The sequence below is a fragment of the Hyaena hyaena genome, unplaced genomic scaffold, assembly GCF_003009895.1.
Source record: "Hyaena hyaena isolate Hyena2069 unplaced genomic scaffold, ASM300989v1 scaffold_21, whole genome shotgun sequence".
Classification (NCBI taxonomy): domain Eukaryota; kingdom Metazoa; phylum Chordata; class Mammalia; order Carnivora; family Hyaenidae; genus Hyaena; species Hyaena hyaena.
The window spans coordinates 3,406,047-3,423,352 of NW_024080653.1; the positions used below are offsets into that span (position 1 = coordinate 3,406,047).

General features: G+C 60.3%; 1 protein-coding gene across 3 annotated transcripts; it reads right to left on the reverse strand.

The window, feature by feature from the left end:
• Positions 1 to 470: 470 nt before the first annotated feature.
• Positions 471 to 14,048, reverse strand: CANT1 (calcium activated nucleotidase 1). Of its 3 annotated transcripts, none has more exons than XM_039226332.1 (4): positions 13,951 to 14,048; positions 4,325 to 4,977; positions 2,091 to 2,294; positions 471 to 1,258 (listed from the first exon to the last, which is right to left on the reverse strand). In XM_039226332.1, the coding sequence occupies exons 2-4, from the start codon at positions 4,953 to 4,955 to the stop codon at positions 888 to 890; spliced, it is 1,206 nt and encodes a 401-aa protein (XP_039082263.1). In that variant the 5' UTR covers positions 4,956 to 4,977; positions 13,951 to 14,048; the 3' UTR covers positions 471 to 887. The 3 variants fall into 3 exon arrangements, with proteins under 3 accessions (XP_039082263.1, XP_039082264.1, XP_039082265.1); XM_039226333.1 differs by lacking the exon at positions 13,951 to 14,048 and adding an exon at positions 13,797 to 13,921; XM_039226334.1 differs by lacking the exon at positions 13,951 to 14,048 and adding an exon at positions 5,456 to 5,479.
• Between the last annotated feature and the right edge of the window lie 3,258 nt (positions 14,049 to 17,306).

Here is a 17,306-nt window from a genome sequence, read left to right on the forward strand (position 1 = left end):
GGGAAGGAGCCTGTTAACTACAGGACTTTGCTCTGTGCGATAAGATTTGGCAACTCCTCTGTGAGCAAGGAAATTGGTTTAATTAAAATAAGTTAATAATTAAAACCTCAGCGTACGTGCTGTGAGGTGAGCACGGTAATTAGAACGTCAAAGTGCTGCCTGGACGCAGAATCTTCCTGAAGGAAAGACTGTGGAGTTGGCCACATGAGGTGGCGATTGTCGGATGTGAGGCTGAGGACAAATGAGCCGACGTGTGTCCTCTCCTGCAGGTTTTGTGCAGATGCGTCCCTGGAGGTCTGCCCTCGTCCACACAGCCCTGTAACACCCTGCAGTGTAGAGGAACCTCGAGAAGTGGACTTAATGCACGAGGTTCAGCTGGAAGGAAGAAGGGGTGGCCTGGGGGTTCCTACAGGCAGATCTGCTCCAGACTCACGCTCACTCCCACAGCGGGGACAGTGCTGGACATATAGTAGGAGCTCAAGAAACGTTTATTGAACGAAAGAACAAAGGGATTGAGAGAAAGGGAGGCACACTGGAAGGGGGGCTGGCCGCATGTCAGGAGGGGCCCCAGGTTAGGATGCCCGCAGGGACCAGCTCCCACCACCAGGGGGCGGTGCACAGAACCGGTGGCCATGGGGAGCTGTCCCCCACCGGCCCATTTCCCAGCACCGCGGAATCCCCCTCCCGCCACTGCACGCGCCCGGGGCTGAGCTCCCTGTTCTGGGGGGAGGGTCTCTGAACCACACACACACCTGAGCTCTGAAAAGGGGGAAAAAAAAAAAAGCAAACACAAAACCCCATGGAAAAGTGCAATCCTCTGGATTTTATAAAACGTGAGTCCTGATGGAGCCAAAAACCGTACACCGCTCGGCCTTGCTGGTCTGAATTTAAATAAACTCTATCCCTTCGTACTTCACGTTGCCGATCTTGGTCTCCGGCAGCAGGAAGCGGCCGTCCAGCGTGAAGGCCAGGATGTAGGTGGCCACTTGGCCCGCGTCCTCCTCGGACTTGAGGGCCACAATGATCTGGTCGTCCGTGTCGGGGATGAACTTGAAGGAAGAGAAGCCATGCGTGGGGACCACGGTGCCCACGTGGCTGACGGAGATGTCGCTGAAGTCCTGGGTGGCGCTCAGGAGCAGGTTGGTGCCCTTGCGCTCGTCGTCCTTCTCGCTGTAGCGCTCGTGGCTGGCGCGGCGCGGCAGGAAGAACCAGCGCTGCAGCGTGTCGCTCCAGCACGCCGACTCATGAATGAGGTAGCCTGGGGGCACACGACAGACCCGGGTCACCAGGCTGCCCACCCCCCCAAGGCCAGCGTCCAGGCAGGACCCCCCACCACACAGTTGGGCGTCCGCAGTGCCTCCTTCCCCACTGCCGACTGCGCGAGGCGGCCCGGCCCGGCGTCGGGAGCGTCCCCGCTCCGTCCTATTGAGGCCTCGCTGCTTCCTGCAGGACCCTCCATCGGTCCTCGTCCTCCGTCACCCAGAGGGACAAAGACGGGAAAGCAGGACGGAGAGCGTCCTGGGCACGTGTGGCCGGGGGCTCTGTCTGCTCTGCTGCTAACCAGGGAGAACAAAGAGCGAGCCCAGGGGAAGGCGCGAGACGACCAGCAGGTTGGACTTGTGAGGAAGGGATCGGGGCTGGGGGAGGCGCTCCCTCGAGGCTGAAGAGGAGGCAGCACCCCCTCCCGTCTGGGGGCCAAGCAACGTCCTCAGCGCCACGCCCCCAAGCCTGGGCCAGCTGCCTGGCCGCTCGGAGCACCCCGGCCCCCACCGCCAGCCCGGCACACTCCTGGAAGGCGAGGAAGGGCCAGAGCCGGGTGCGCCAGGCTTCCAGCTGGTCAGGGCGAGGCCCCGGCCCCACCCGCGGGGAACGGCCAGCAGAGCTCGCACGGAGGGGCTGGGGTCTGAGACAGCAGGAGGCCACCCGACGGGGACAGTGAGGGGACGGAGGAGCGAGCAGCACTGGCGCACTGGGGCACAAATCCCCAGCGCCGGGCTGTGCTCTGCACGCGCACGCCCGGCCCAGAGAAGGTGCGCACGCAGCACCCCGGGAGATGCCCGGGAGATGCCCTGTGGGGGCCAGGCCCTTACCTGGCGGCTGGATCCCGGCGGCGGCGCGCAGAGCATTGTAGCTGGACACCCAGTTCTCGTGGTCCACGCTGCCCTTGCAGCCCACCACCTTCACCCACTCGGGGTTCTGGTTCACCACCTCCCCCGTGCTGGTGGTCCACTCCTTGCCCAGGCCGCCCACATACAGGTGCTCGTCCTTCACCGCCAGCCACTCGGCTTTGAAGCCTGGGGACAAGGAGACGCGGGGAAGCGCCTGAGAAGACAGCCACCCCTCGGCTCCCCGGCTTCCTGTGGGGTCTGGCGTCACGTGAGGCGATGACGAGAGCAGGGAAGAGTCTGGCTCAGGGCCCCTCCCCAGAGGGTCAGCAGTGAGGCACCTGCCCCCTGCCTGCTGCTCCCCCTCCCACAACACCCGGCACCTTCTCTGCGGCCTCTCGATCCAGGGAGCCTCTGCTGAGACACCTGTCCTAACCTGATGCTAACGGCTCCTGCCACTGGTGCCTCACCTGTCGCTCCACTGGCCAATCTCCTCTGCTCCCCAAACTGTTTCTCAAGCTGCGCCCCGACCTGAGGATCACCCCCCGCCCTGGGCAAGCGGAAGCACCTGGAGTGGTTATCAGGGCAGAGAGCGACCTCTGTCTTTGCTACCGCGCCTGGCGCCTGTTGAGCAGACGTGAAGCACCAGCGGCCAGAGCTGAGGGGCTGGCGGGGGTCCCCGTCCACTCTGACCGGCGTGCTTATCTCCTTGGGCAGGTCTCCTTCCGTGAGGCCAACTGAGGCTGCAGCGCACGCGGAATGTGCGGATGGGAGAGCCACCCCCACGCCCCGTGCCCTATGTCGTGCCTGCTTCCTTCCGCACACGTCCTGCGAGCTGGCCCCGAGGACCCAGGGCCGCGGCCTCCAGATGCTCTGCAGGTGGCTCTGGAGGAACCCGCTGGCGGCCCTGTGGTCCCAGGGACATCAACCTCCCAGGTCATTTCCAGGCTGAGACCCTCTCCCTTTATCAGGTCTCTGGTCCCTTCTGATGACCCGACCCAAGGCTCCTGTTACTCCGCTTTCTTCCTGATCCATCGGGCAAGACCAGAACTGCAAGGGCTGCCCACAGACACTGACAGACCGAGGCAGGAAATGGGCTCCCGATGTTTTTCCTAAAGCCTCGGCCGAGACAGCTCCCTGCCAACTGCCCAAGGCTACGGAGGGGTTTCACCCCTGGGGGAGGGCTGGCGGACCCCGCGCCCCCCGGCCCGGCTACTTCCTGCTGACCTCAGAGAGGCAGCCACTTGGCTCCCAGAGGGCACACCCCTTTGTCAACTCCCCCCTGGCTGCTCTGGCTTGCTCTCTCTGTGCTCCCCACGGGCCGACAGTGGTAACTCCTTTCCGGGACAACGGAGCAGTGGGTGACAGCTGGTTTCTGAGCGCAGGACCCACTCCAGTGAGGTCACTCCTACACACAGACCCCCCCCACCTCGGCTGGGTTCAAGAAGGGGTGCCAGGCAGCCCAACCTTTTCAATAAGGCCTCGGTTCAAAATAAGAGCAATCAGACACCGCAGCTTTAAAGGTAAGACACTCAGGGGCGCCTGGGTGGCTTAGTCGGTTAGGCGTCCGACTTTCGCTTAGGTCATGATCTCGCGGTTCCTGGGTTCGAGCCCCGCGTCGGGCTCTGTGCTGACTGCCAGCTCAGAGCCTGGAGCCTGTTTCAGTCTGTGACTCCCTCTCTCTCTGACCCTCCNCGCGTCGGGCTCTGTGCTGACTGCCAGCTCAGAGCCTGGAGCCTGTTTCAGTCTGTGACTCCCTCTCTCTCTGACCCTCCCCTGCTCACGCTGTCTCTCTCTCTCTCTCCTAGAAATAAATAAAACATTAAAAAAAAAAAAGGTAAGACACTCAGGGGGCCACCCCTGAGCTCTGAACACCCCCTGAAGGTGTATGAAAGGCCTCGCTCCGGGGTCACCAGGCGCAGCAGTGGATGGGGCTCTCAGACTAGTCCTGGGAAGGAGCCTGCTTCACGGCCAGTCCTCTGGGAAAGAGCTCCTACTGCTGGAAGCTGTGTGCTCCGAGGCCCCATAGGGCTTCACTCCCAGCTCGGGATCGGGGAGGTGGCGCATGGGTAGGGGCAGGAGAGACACGGCTCTTCCCGGTGGTCCCTCCCGGTCACGTTTACCGCACACGCGCCAAGCCGACCAGGCAGAGTGGCAGAGAGCCGGCCCAAAGTTGGCCCCCCACACCTCAGCCAAGGCCAGGAGGGGGGTTGACCTACCTTTCTCCACGGTCCCATCGCCGTCGGACAGAATCACCCAGGGCACTGCCTTGGTGCCCTCAATCTGGTAGATGACACCTGTCCGGTCGTCCACAGAGTAGAGCCTCCCATTGAAGACGATCAGTTCAGACAGCTCCATGCCCCGCCCCCTTTCAGCCAGGTGGGACTCAACGACCTCGTGGCCTTTGTCCCACTCCACGGCCACCTGGTCCCCGCTGTCTGACAGGATCAGATAGCCCTTCTTCAGGTAACTGAACCAGGTATTTTCCTCTTGGGCTCTTGACTCCGTGTCCAAGTCAGCAATAACCGCAATTCGGTACCGAGTGCCACCTGGCGCCCTCTGGGGGGCAGACAGGGGGTAGGTGTCATTGTACTGGTGCGCGGGCGCCCGGCCGAGCCTCCAGTTGTGGGCGTTGGGTGCGGGGGGCCTGCCTGGGGGTGGGCGGTGAGAGTAGAGCAGCCAGAGGACGGCAGCGCCCATGAAGGACGGCAGGATCACCTTCCAGCGGGGGCGGAAGCGGGGGTCGGCCGCCTTGGTCATGGACGCCAGCACCGGAAGGCCCCCCACACTTATCCGGAGGGAGTGCATAGACTCATTCCATTCCAGGTGGTTGGAGGGCTGGACAGGCATCAGACTGAAGGGCGGGCGGGACCTGGGCACCCAGAGAAAGAGAAGAGAGAGGTCAGCAGTTTCCCAAAGCTGTGACGGCCTGAAGGCACCCAGAACGGACTGCCCCGGCTCTGTGGCTGTGGCCGTTCCCTTGGCTTAACCAAACCCCGACTCCAGCAGGATCGTTGTTTCTCTCATTCAGCAAGATGAGAAGTCTTTCCAAAGCAAAACTCTCCCCTACCCTTCGTCTCAACTGGCAGGACAGAAAGCTCAAGGGTGATTCTGTGGAGGCTAGTGCTTTACAAGCTCAGAAAAGAGGGAGCAGCAGGGGGTGCGGGAGGGGGAGGGGTGCCGAGGGGTCAGGGCGGGCCAGGCTCCAGAGCTGTATTCTCATCAAATGCCGCCTCACTCGAGAAGCCCGCCCCAAGGGCTCTGCTCCCGACAGCACACCCCATGTCCCCTTCCGTGGCATCTGCCACTGCCCGCCCAATGTCACAGCACACAGTTATCAGCATGTTCATCTGAGTCCAGTGCTCCAAGATAGGGCACAAAGCAGACGTGTGCGCACTCCCCCTGGGCCGGGCAGCTGTGATATTCGATAGGAGGACAAGACAGATGTCAACCAGGCAGAAATACTTCTGTTTCTGCAAGGTCTGTCCCTGGCACGCTTCCAGTGATGCAAATGATGGAGGGACCAGAGTCTCATGGACTCTCTCGGCCTGGAGCTGTGGGACCCTGGCCCACTCCCCGGGGGCAGCACCACAGCCGGGCGGCGGCCAGGAACTGTGGCTCGTCACCACCTGACCCCTGCTTACGTCCCCGGCACGGACCACAGCAGCCTGGCTGGCGTGGCCATGGCGGCCCCAGACCAGCGTCCATCTCCAGGCAGCCGCCAAGCCGGGGCTTTCTGAACTTACTATTTCCAACTAATTCTTGCTTCCTCTCCCCAGACTCCTCCCCCACCCAACTCCTCCCACAGGTGACAGGAGAGCCACCATATTCTCAGCTGCCAGGGTCCAAATTTCCATCAGAACCCCGGGAGATGCCTTTTGCTGCATGAGAACTACCACCACCCTGAAGGGCCCAGGCAGGCCCCTCCCTCCACGGCAGCCCCTCCCTCCAGGCAGGTGGCTCCAGCCGGATACCTGGCAGTCAGGCCACCCACCCCCTCCAACCAACACCCATCTGCTGCCACCACCCTCCCCAATGACCTGCTTGCCCCGCAGACCTGCTACAGCCACACGGGGGATTGGACCGTGTCACTGCGTGCTCCGGGAGTAAACCCCCGCTGCTGCGCGGACCCTGCCCAGACCTCACCCCTCCGCTGGCTGACCAGCCACTGTGGCCCTCCCGCACCCCCGGCTGGGGCTTGCTCTCCCCCCACCAGGATGCTCTTGCCTCTCTGCGTGGCTGCCTCACGTTTCAGGAGTTTTCTAAAGTGTCGGCTCCTTGGAAAGACGGGCCGTCCACCCCCCCAGGGACGGCCCTTGGGTGCCTGCCCTCTCTCTACCACGGCATCCCGCCCCTTCTCCCCACCGCCCTCAGCAACTCCTGTGGTCACTTCTGCGCTGCCATGGTGCCAGGGGGCAGGGATTGACCGCTGTGAGCTTACACTCCTGGCTGGCAGCAGGGCAAACAGTGGAAACCCCACATGTATCTGCGAAGGAACGAAAGCACACCCAGGTCGTCAACGGCCCCTCAACCCCACCCCAGGCCCCACCTTAGTCCTACGCAAACCCACAGCCCTGCATCCGGCCGCTGTCACACTGGCCTCAGGGGAGGTGCACACAATGCCTGCCAGGTGTCACCATTGTGACGTGCCCTCCTCCTGGCCCCCAGCCTGCCCCTCCCTCCACTCCTGGTGCCATCCTGCCCCTGGCCATCTTGTCACATCTCCTGCCCGCTGGCTTCCTGCAGGTGACCAGGGGCCCCAGGCAGAGCCCACAGGGCCACCCCTCCCATGCACCTGGCCCTGGTCCAGGGGGTCTGGAGAGAAGAGGCCACTCCTGCTGCTTGGGGACCGTTGAGTTATGCCTGCTTTTCTGGTTCCTTCTCCACCATCTACCTATGTGTCCAAGTCAGCCACCTGAGTGGCCATTTGATCTGCACATTATACTCTCAGGGACACTGAACGCGCCCAGGAAATACCGTGTCTGAGTGATTAGCCGTGAGAATCCCCAGCCTGTGACACCTCTGTCCCTCCGCCCCTCACCATCCTGGAGGAGCAATCGTCCTCGGCCGCTGGGCCCCTCCTTCCCTCCGGGGTGCTCCATGTCGCCCAGCTGCACCTCCTGCCAGAGGGACAGTGAGCCCACAGCTCCTTCCCTGCCTCCCACGTCTTCTCCCGAATCTTCCCTGAGGTGAGCTCGGTCTCCGAGGGCAGAACAGGTACAGTGCAGGCTCCCCACACCTCCCGGCCTGCACCTCTTCCCTGACCGCGGGGCCCCTCTGCCCGCCGGCACCAGGACGGGCTCCCTCAGGAATGTGCAGAGCAGGCCGAGGGCACTGCCAGCCCTCAGAAGCCACCCTGGGAGCCAGCAGGCGGCCTTCTCTCCCCTCAGGGGTCTGGTCGGCGCACCGGCTCTGGATTTGGGTCCCGCCCCCACGGCCTCCACCTGCTGCCGTCTCCCCTTGGCCTCCTGGTGATCGGACTGTCCGGGTCCCACCTGCATTCTGCCACCCATCAGCTGCCCAACCTCGGTCCCCTGGGCCTCAGCTCCCTCCGTGTAAACCGAGACGGAACAGTGCTAGCACCTTAGCGCCCTGCGCGGGGGCCCAGCTGTGTAGGTAAGCGGGACGAGAAGGAAGCACTGAGCCCGGCGGCAATGTCGACGACTGTGCAGCCCGAAGGCCAAGCATAAGGACCGTGCGTCCACAGAAACCGCGTGCGGGTCCCTGCTCTGGACCCTCCCAGCCCCTCCTCCACACAAGCGATAGAACAATTTTCCTAAACCGAATGTAGATTAACTCTCTTTACTAGATTCTAAAGCTTTCCCACTAACGGACAAACTCCTCAGCCTCACACGCACACGCGCGCACACACACACACACACACACACGTGCACCGCACAGTGCTGGCTGTTTACAATTCCACAGCCAATGAGCCAAACCCCTGGATGTGATGCTTCTGCCTGGGATGCCAACCTCTCTGACCACATAGAACCATCCGGAAGTCCCTGGCTGTGCCATGACAGTGATGCTTCTGCTGTCCCTGTCCCCTCCTGCCCCTCCCTGTCTATGGTGAAGGACCCGCTCCCCCACCCTCCTGGGGACGCCCGGAGGTATCCAGGCCTCACCCTGAACCTGCGAGTGCCCCCTTATTTGTCAATAAAGCCTCTGCAGATGCAACTAAGTGAAGGACCTTGAGATGCGGGAGACCCAGGTGGGCCCTGAGTGCAGCCACGAGTGTCCTCACAAAAGGAGGCAGAGGGGGATGTGATAATGACAGAGGACCGTGACTACCAAGGCAGAGAGGGGACTGACGTGGCCACAGCCAAGAAGCGCCCAGGGCCCCCAGACACGGGAAGAGGCCAGGCCAGCCATCCCCTTCGGCCCTCGGAGGGAGCACACAGCTGCTCACACCTTGATGTCCGCCCAGCGATCGGACACCGGCTTTCTGGCCTCAGCATTGAGAGAACAAACGCAGGTGCGTCTCAGCCGTGCTGTGGCGCTCGGTCACGGCAGAGCCCAGGAACACACACCGACCTCCGCGCTGCCTCCTGCGACGTGGCTACAGCAGAGGCCGGCGGTACGGCGGGAGCATTCTGAGCTCCCGGAGAGAAGGGGCTCTGCCCCGCCAGGCGGGGTCCTAACCTGAGCGGCAGGGAGAGAGCCTGGGGCCCCAGCACCTTCTGTGAACAGGATAACGACACTGGAACCCTGCGTGCCTTCCAAAAAATTCCTTTAGCTTCACACCCAGGGTAATTTCTCTCTGCGTCAAAGCCTGACCTCTGAAGACAGCCCCCCGTTCATGTCCCAGGAATCACTTGTATTTTGTGAAGGTAAAATCAGGTGTCTTTCCACTTGCTCCCCCAACCCCAGGCTGGCTCAGCACCCAGACCTGATGGCACCCGTGGGTCTTGCTGCCAGGGTCCTGGTCAGGAGTGGGAGCCTGCATTTGTATTCAAAGGAAAACCACAACTACACAACACAACCCCAATGTCCAGCCATGAACACCAGCAGAAACGCACCATGAGGGCGACAGTAAAACGGACAGAAAGGTCCCCAGAAGGGCCTGGGCAGGCTTGCTCCTTGCCCGCGCTCTGCAAAGCTCTGGGCAGTTTAAACGTTTGCTTTATTGTGACAAGGTTGTCAGCTCCACCATCTGCAGCGTAACGGGCTGACCCTACACGATCGGGAAATCAGAACCCAGGTGCTACGGTAAAAGGTCCCAGGATCTCCGCTCTGGTGGGCCTGCCCTCTCCCTTCAGAAACCTGGGGGACCGCACCCTTGCTGGCCTCCCTTCCCCTGCACCAGCCACTCGGCAGGAAAGAGCCACCCGGAGTGGGGGTGGGGGACAACCTCCCCCCCCTCCCCCCCCGCCGGGGCTCCGGTCCTCACTGCCTTCCCCACCCTCTCTCTGTATGACAGGTGTCCAGAGTGGCTCCCTGCCTCGCCTACATTTCTGGTTTCTGTCACCAGCACTTCCTTGCAGCACAGGCCCAAAGCAACGAGGTGTGACACTGGGTCTGTCCCCTCCCAAGTGGGTCCCTGGATTCGGGACTCCAGGCACTGCCAGGGAGACGCTCCCGGCCGAGCCCCAGGAGAGCGCGGCCACCCCTACCTTCCGGGGCCATCTTCCAGCCGCCACGGGACTCTACACGAAGCTGAGACGCAAGGTGGCAGCCACTCCCGACAGAGCCCACAGCCACGCGGGTCTCCTCTCCGCCTCCCTCAGGACAGGTGTGTGACAGGTGCCAGAACAAACAGCTGCCGTTGCCAGACCCAAACTCCTCCCTTTCAGGATCCAGGAAGGGCAGGGAGCGAGCGCGGCGGGAGATAAGGAGGCCTCCTCTGCCTCCCCCTGGAGCCCTGCCCCCCCCTCGGGCCGCCCTCCTGCACAGTGCGGCCTCCCCTTCCCCAGCACCGTCTCTGGTCTCCGAACTGAAGGTCCCAAGAGAGCGCACGTCCAGGCAGCGCCCGCTGCCACCGTGCACTTCCTGGTTGGAGTAAAGAGCTGAGCCCGCTGGCCCTGCGCTCCTCAGAGTGACCAGCACCGCGGGGAGGGCTCGAGGCTCCGGGCGGCTCCAGGAACAAGTGCCGGATGAGTCAGGGACGCGAACGTGAAACACCACTGGGGGCCAGGCTCCCGGAAAATGTTACCTGGTTCACAGCATTCTTCTGCCTTGCACTCAGCAAGGAAACTGCATTTCAAATTTGTACGGGGCAGAGGGGAGGAGGGAGAGGCACAAGAAACCAGAAGGAAAAAGTCACAGTGGCCAAGCATGAGCTTTGGGGACTGAGGCCCTCGCCCCAGATCATTTTCTTAAAGGCCCACATTCTGGATCCTACTAAATTCTGCATCTCCCACCCCCTTTCTCTGCATACAGCAGGCACTCACAACTCCTCCTTAGTCAGGTCTCCCACCCCCTTTCCCTGCATACAACAGGCACTCACAGCTGCCTCCTGAGTCAGGTCTCCTGCCCCCTTTCCCTGCATACAGCAGACACTCACAGCTGCCTCCTGAGTCAGGTCTCCTGCCCCCTTTCCCTGCATACAGCAGGCACTCACAGCTGCCTCCTGAGTCAGGTCTCCTGCCCCCTTTCCCTGCATACAGCAGGCACTCACAGCTGCCTCCTGAGTCAGGTTAAATACAGTTCAGAACAACTTTTCCAGCCGTGTGCTTGTTCACAGTCCACTAGCTGAGAGGAGTGAGTGTCTACGGCTGCGGGGACCAGGTGTGGCGCTTGGACGCTGCACACTTGTGTCACAGGCCTGCGGGACAGCCGTCTGACGGTCCCGCTGGGCTAAAATCCAGGGCTGCGCTCCCTCAGAGGCTCCAGGGAGAAGCCGCTTCCTCGACGGTTCCAACTTCTAGAGATGCCCGCGCTCCTCACCCCCAAAGCAGCAATGCCGCGTCTCTCTGAGCCCCGCACCCCCTCCCCGCTGCTCGCCTGACTCTGCGCCCACGTGCCCTGGGACTACACTGGGCTCACCTGGGTCGTCCCAGATGCACTTCCTATTTCAAGGGCAGCTGGGTGGCACCCCGATTCCATCTGCTCCCTTCGCCCCCTCTGCCACATGAGGCACCTGCAGGTCCCGGGGGCTGGGGCGTGGACATCTCGGGGCCGGTGTTCTGCCGACCACAGAAGGGGAACAGGGAAAGGTGCTCCAGCTTCCCCGGGGCCAGGACCCCCCATGCACAGCTTCAGAGCTTCCGCTGTGTCTATTTACACATCACAGGAGGGCCGCGTGGACGGATTTGTACCATCGAGCTCATGTTTCAGGAGGAATTTCAGCAAAAAGTCACCCTTCGGGTGGAGAGCGGCGGCCCAACAACACTACTTGTTATCAGGGCTGTTTTCCAGACAGCGTGAAACTAAGGGGATGTGATAAGAGCCCCACCATCCACCCAAATCACGGCCTGCTCCTGTGGACGGTGGGGTCGCACCTGCCCGGCCCACCTTCCCTCCCGCTCCGCTCAGTGCCTGGCCCCCGGGGCGCAGTCAGCGGCAGCCCTGCCGGACCCCACGGGCCATTCCGGTTGTGCTCTGATCTGACAGTCGCTTCCACCCTGTCACCGGTGTGGGCACAATGCCGTCCGAATCCCCACTCCTGCGTCGGGCCCCCCGGCTTGTTCTCCCGGCTGAACACAGACAGAAGGGCGCTCTGCTTGGGAACCCCAAGCTGCGAGTCCCCCTTAATTCCTGCATTGATTACAGATAAACAAGTGGGAGTCAAAGGAAGCGCAGACCAAAAGAGAAAACGGAATGTACCCCCAGATTGCTCTACGATTGGGATTTCTCTGTTTCTAAGTAATTGTCTTGGTTTCCCAAGAAGGAAAATCAACACCAAAATAAACGTTTTACGTTCCCTCAGCGTTGCTGTTTAACCACAGCCTTCCAGAAAATCTCCACCGTCCAGGGTGTTTGTGAAAGGAAAGAGGCACTTTTTGAACTGTCTTTCCAGGGCCCCAGGTACCACCCCACGCATGTCTGCAAACCCAGCGGCAGACTCCCTGTCCCAGTGCTGATCCATTCCGGGACCCTGGACCAAGCTAGTCCCTTCGAGGAGCTACACACCTGCTCTATAGGGTCGCCACGGGGACCGCCACGTAGCTGCCCAGACAGGCTTCAGACTCTGATGAAAGGGGATGTATCTGTGAGCCTGCCTCGAGGGCCACATGCAGGGAGCGGGACCTGTCCCTGAAGCACTCGGGGTCCGTCCTCACCCCCTCTGTGGCTCAAGGAAGCAGGCGGGTTGCGTACAGTTAGGCTCGTGGGCAAACATTTCCTCAAGTAGCAGTTGCTTGAAGCAACGTCTGCTACGCGCTGTGGGCCGCGGAAGCCTGCGCTGCATCTGGGCTACGGCTCTAGGGAGAGGGAGGGCCCCTCACACAGGGCCCAAGTGCTCAGGCCTGCAGCTCCTCCGAGGGACCCCGGGGCACGGTGGGGCGGCCGCACACCCGCAGGTATATGACTGTCTCCAGTGCCCTGCCATGCGGCTGCCCTGGACGGAAACCCCGTGACAGCACTGAGACCCCTCTGTCTCCAGGGCACTGCCCAACGGCGCCTGAACAAGTCTCCGCTTCACCTGAGTCCCCTCCCGGAAGACGCGGGCCCGCACAGGAGAGGCGCTCCTCCCGGGTGCAGACGGGAGGCGCCCGGCCCGTCAATGTATCTTTCAGCAGGGCCCTTGAGGCCTAAATAGAAGGCTCATTGAGGCCATCGGGGAGGGGCCCTGGGGAGGCCACCAGCTGCTCTGGAAGGAGCCCCGCTGTGCCCGCCGAGAGGCCTGCGGGCTGGGGCTGCAGCGGCCGGGAAGGGCTTCCCCACACAGCTCCTGCGAGGACAAGGACGGGCCAGGCGGGGCTGCACACACTCTAGGCTCCTGCCAAGTGTGGGTCCTTACACTGAAGGGCCCGCGAGAGCCGGTGGATGTCGGCAGATGCTCGTCCCCGAGTGTGTGCGCTGCGGAAGACGTGGTAGGGACAGCCGGCGAGCACACACTCGGGCACAAGAACGACAGATGGAGCTGCTGTGCTGAGAGGCACCAGTTTCCTGGGGACACCGAGGTGCTCGCGAGAAAGGTGTATCTGGCAGGCAGAAGGGGGACTGGGAGCGCGTGGGGCCTGCCTGGCCTGGCGGCACAGAGGGCAAAGGAAAGGCACCGAGCAACAGGGGTGAGGAAGCCAGGGGTAAAGGTCAGGCCACAGCGGGCAGGGGGCAGGGGTGGAGGGCAGTTTGGGGGCAAAGGGAAGGAAGGTGAGCTGTGCTGAGGGGAAGGAGAGGAAGGCCTGGGTTGGGGGACTGGCGTGCTGCAGGGGTGGGAAAGTGCCAGTCTGAGAGGGGAGGAGAGGCCAGGCAATCACAGGAAGGGTAGACAGCAGTGGGGCAGGAAGGGACAGCTGTCCCACGAGTCAGGAAAGGAACGCGCCCCGCAGGGTCAGAAGTGGCGATGTCCCACACTAGTCAGAAGGGGGAGGTGTCTTGCACTAGTCAGAGAGGGAAGGTGCCCCAAGAGTCGGAGGGGGTGTGAGTCCCACCAGTCGGGGGGGGAGGTGTCCCGAGAGTCCCACCAGTCAGAGGGGGAGGTGTCCTGCACCAGAGCCCGTGTGAGTCCCACGAGTCGGAAGGGACTGGGGTCCCGCGCTAGTCAGAGCCCGTGAGAGTCGTGCAAGTCTGTCAGGATAGGGGTCTCACAAGTCGGAGGGTGGAGTGTCCGCCGCCCGTCGGAAGAAGGGGGCCGTTTCTCGGAGGCTGAGGGCCAGGGGCAGGACGCGGCGGGGTGAGAGGGGGGCGGCGCGGGCCCGTCGCGAGGAGAGGCGCGGCGGCCACGGGCGCAGCTGTCACTCACCCGGTGCGGGCTGGCTCCGGGGCCCGCGGGTGGCTGGGCCTCGCTGCGGCAGGGCCGGGACCCAGCGGGCGGCGACTTCCGCCCGGCTCGCTCGCCGCGTCTCCGGGACGCGCTCCCGGCAGCCTCTGCTCCGCGGCTGCGCGCCGGCGCGGGCGGAGGCTGCTGGGAGTTGTAGTTTTTACCGCTCAGCGAGCCGGGCCAGGGCCGGGGCGAGAGGGAGCCCCGCGGACGGTCGCGCGGCCCAAGTCGCGGGCCCCTTCCACCGCTTTGTAGTGGGACGGCGGCGGGGCAGCGGCGGGAGGCGGGTGTCACTTCTCCAGCTGAGGTCTTAGGACCTCTTGCTTGGCCCTCTCACCCTTGTGGTCTCCCGGGAGGCGGGGACCCCTTACTGCCGCCCTCCTTATCAGAGAGAGCCCCTCTCCTCCGCTCTTGTAATCCGCCACGTTGGAAGGCTCATCGATTTCCAGAGCAAAGCCCTGGGCTCAGGGCTGCAAGCTGGAGTGTCCCAAATAAGGGTATCTCGTTCGTCCTGTTTCTTCGGTCCCCTCCCGGCCCCTGAGCTATTTTAACGCACATCCCTGCCCTCTGCCCCCAAGCCCTGCAAAGATGCCCATTTTAGAAATCATGGACAAAGCCTGGTAGCATTGAAGGGTCCCAGGGCTGGAGGAAGGCCAGTGCCCTGCGGGCCCGCGCCCTCAGCCTCGGCGTGGGCGCAGCCATCCCAGGTCGCAGGGCCCCGCGCCGGGTAACAGGTGTGCCAGAGAAAAAACTCAGATTGTGTACACAGTGTCCCTCCCACCTCTGTTCTGCATTCCCTGCCCAGCAATCACTATTACTAGTTTCTTGCGGCTGTTGTCAGAGATCTTTCCTGACGCACAAACAAATCATAAACACATCTGTTAAATCACCTTTTTAAAAAACGGAATGGAAATTTGCTGAACACTCCGTTCTGCATGGGGGGGGGGGGTAGAAAGGGGACAAACCCTTCTGGAATTCATTTGTTTCCCGTTATGCTAAACTGAGTCCCTACTATATTAGTATATGAATATATTAGTAATACTAATATATTACTATTATTTTAAGTTATTTTCAAACCTTTCCTTTGCTAAGATATCTGTATCTTCATATGCCTCCCATCTTGGAAGAGAAAATGCTGGTCCTGCTATCCGGAAAGCTCTCTATGCTCTTCCCTCTTCCCAACTCCTCCCACCCCAAGAGGTGACTGCAATCTTGAATCACTTGCATCCTTTATCTTATAATGTTAGCATACAGGTATGCATCTCTCAACAGTATATATGCTTATTATAACTTGCACAAAAATGAAATAAAACTATATGCAATGGGTGGGAGATCCCTTCGCTCCACAATATTATCAAGTGTGTTCGTTTTGCCAATCTGATGGCATTAAATGTCTTCTCATTGTTTGGATTGCTGAGAAGTTGTGTATCTTTCTTATGGGTTTTTTTTGGGGGGGGGACATTTATATTCCTTCTTCTGCAGATGCCCCAACATTTCAGTGTTGCTTTCAGGAAATAATCCATTCTTTCCCCGCTGGCATGTATGCAATGCCATTTTTTGTTCTAGATCAAGTTTCCATATACTCATGGGTCTGTTTAGGGGCTTTCTAATACGCCGTATTGGTATAGTGGCTCTTATCTGCACTCCAATACCACTCTTCTCATTCTTACCTCTCTTACCTTCGGGGCACCTGGGTGGCTCATTCGGTTAAGCATCCAACTTCAGCTCTAGGCATGATCTTGCTGTTCAAGGTTTCGAGCCCTGCTTTGGGCTCTGTGCTGACAGCTATCTCAGAGCCTGGAACCTGCTTCAGATTCTGTGTATCCCTCTATCTCCACTCCTCCCCTGCTCATGCTGTCTCTCTCTTTCAAAAATAAAATACACATTAAAAAAATAAACCTTCACGTGTTATGAGACAATTCCCCCTCACCTCCCTCCTACATCCCATCCACCCTTCACTTTTGGGGTTTTGAATGGAATTGCTTTAAATCTATAGATTAATTCAGAGAGAACTGAGGTTTTTCTGATGTTGAGCCTTCTACCCAAGAGCACGATTTGTTTTTCCATTTGCTTAGGTCTCTGTTAACGTTTTTCAGTAAGGTTTGTCATTTTTCACTTCATAACACAGCTTTTTCTGTATGGTTATGTAGAGAGGCCTTCCCTTCTCTAAATATCTGCATAGTATTCCGCTGTGTGGATGTCCTTTTATTTATTTTACTAGGTCCCCAATGCTGTCCCTTTGGGTATCTGATCTTATCACATGATGAAAATGCTTTAGGGGATATCCTTGAACTTACTTGTTTGAGCACAACCATAAGCCTATCTGGAGGATAAATTCCTGGAAGAGGAAGATTTCTAGGTCAGAGGGTGTTTGCATCCCCTTGTGAACAGACACTGCCTTCCTGCCTCCCGGACAGGCGGTGCCGGGAAGTTGCTTTCCTGTGCACCTCCTGCGATTTTACTTCTCCTTCCCTCTTTTGCATCATTGGAGACTGCACCGTGGCGTTCTGGAGACTTTCTCCTCCTTTGTTTCTATGGCTCTACATAAAAGACGAAAAATTCTTCACTTTCATCATCCTTCATGTGTTTACTTATTCACAGCCTCACTCACTCACTGCACAGTTAAGGCTTAGACTTGTGTGATCCACCAGGGGGCCTCCCATTTTATCCATCAGGCAAAACGCTGCCTGATGGTGACCTCTGTTCGTGCCTCTGAAAGTGCTGAAAAGGAAGTTCCAAGACAGGGGCGTAAACACTGAGCAGTGGGGAAACCGAGGCATGGGGCATTAAATGCCTGCTGAGACTCAGAAACCATATAAATGTCAAGAGGTGTCCCTGGCCGCCCCTCTCTGCATCGAGTTCGGGGGGACTTCCAGAGGAAGGCTTGTCCTCCTTAGAAGTCTTCTCCAGGTGTGAGGGCCGTGAAGCCACAGATGAGACGGTTCTGTCCTTGCAGACGGTTCTGATCCCCACCTGCCCCCAGCCTTCCAGAACGTGGGCACTGCCATCCAGGAGCAACGAGCTCGGGCCCGCAGCCAGGGAGGCTGGGTCTGGCTGCCAAGTTTCCATCTAAGCTTCACCCTCCAATCTCTGCAGAGACTCCTTCACCCCCACCCTTTGGCAGCGGGACGCCAGCGTCGGAGCCTGAATTCAGAAGTTTGCAATACTGGTCTCTGCCCTTGTGGGATGACGGGGCAGCCTGGCCCAAAATAGCCGGGAGAGGCGGAATGTTGGGCCACAGTGGGGGGAAAAATCGCAGTGCTGCTAATGACAGGCTGTGCGTATCTGGAAACAAGTGCCTTACAGACGTTAACCGAGGTCACATGGCTTTCTACCCG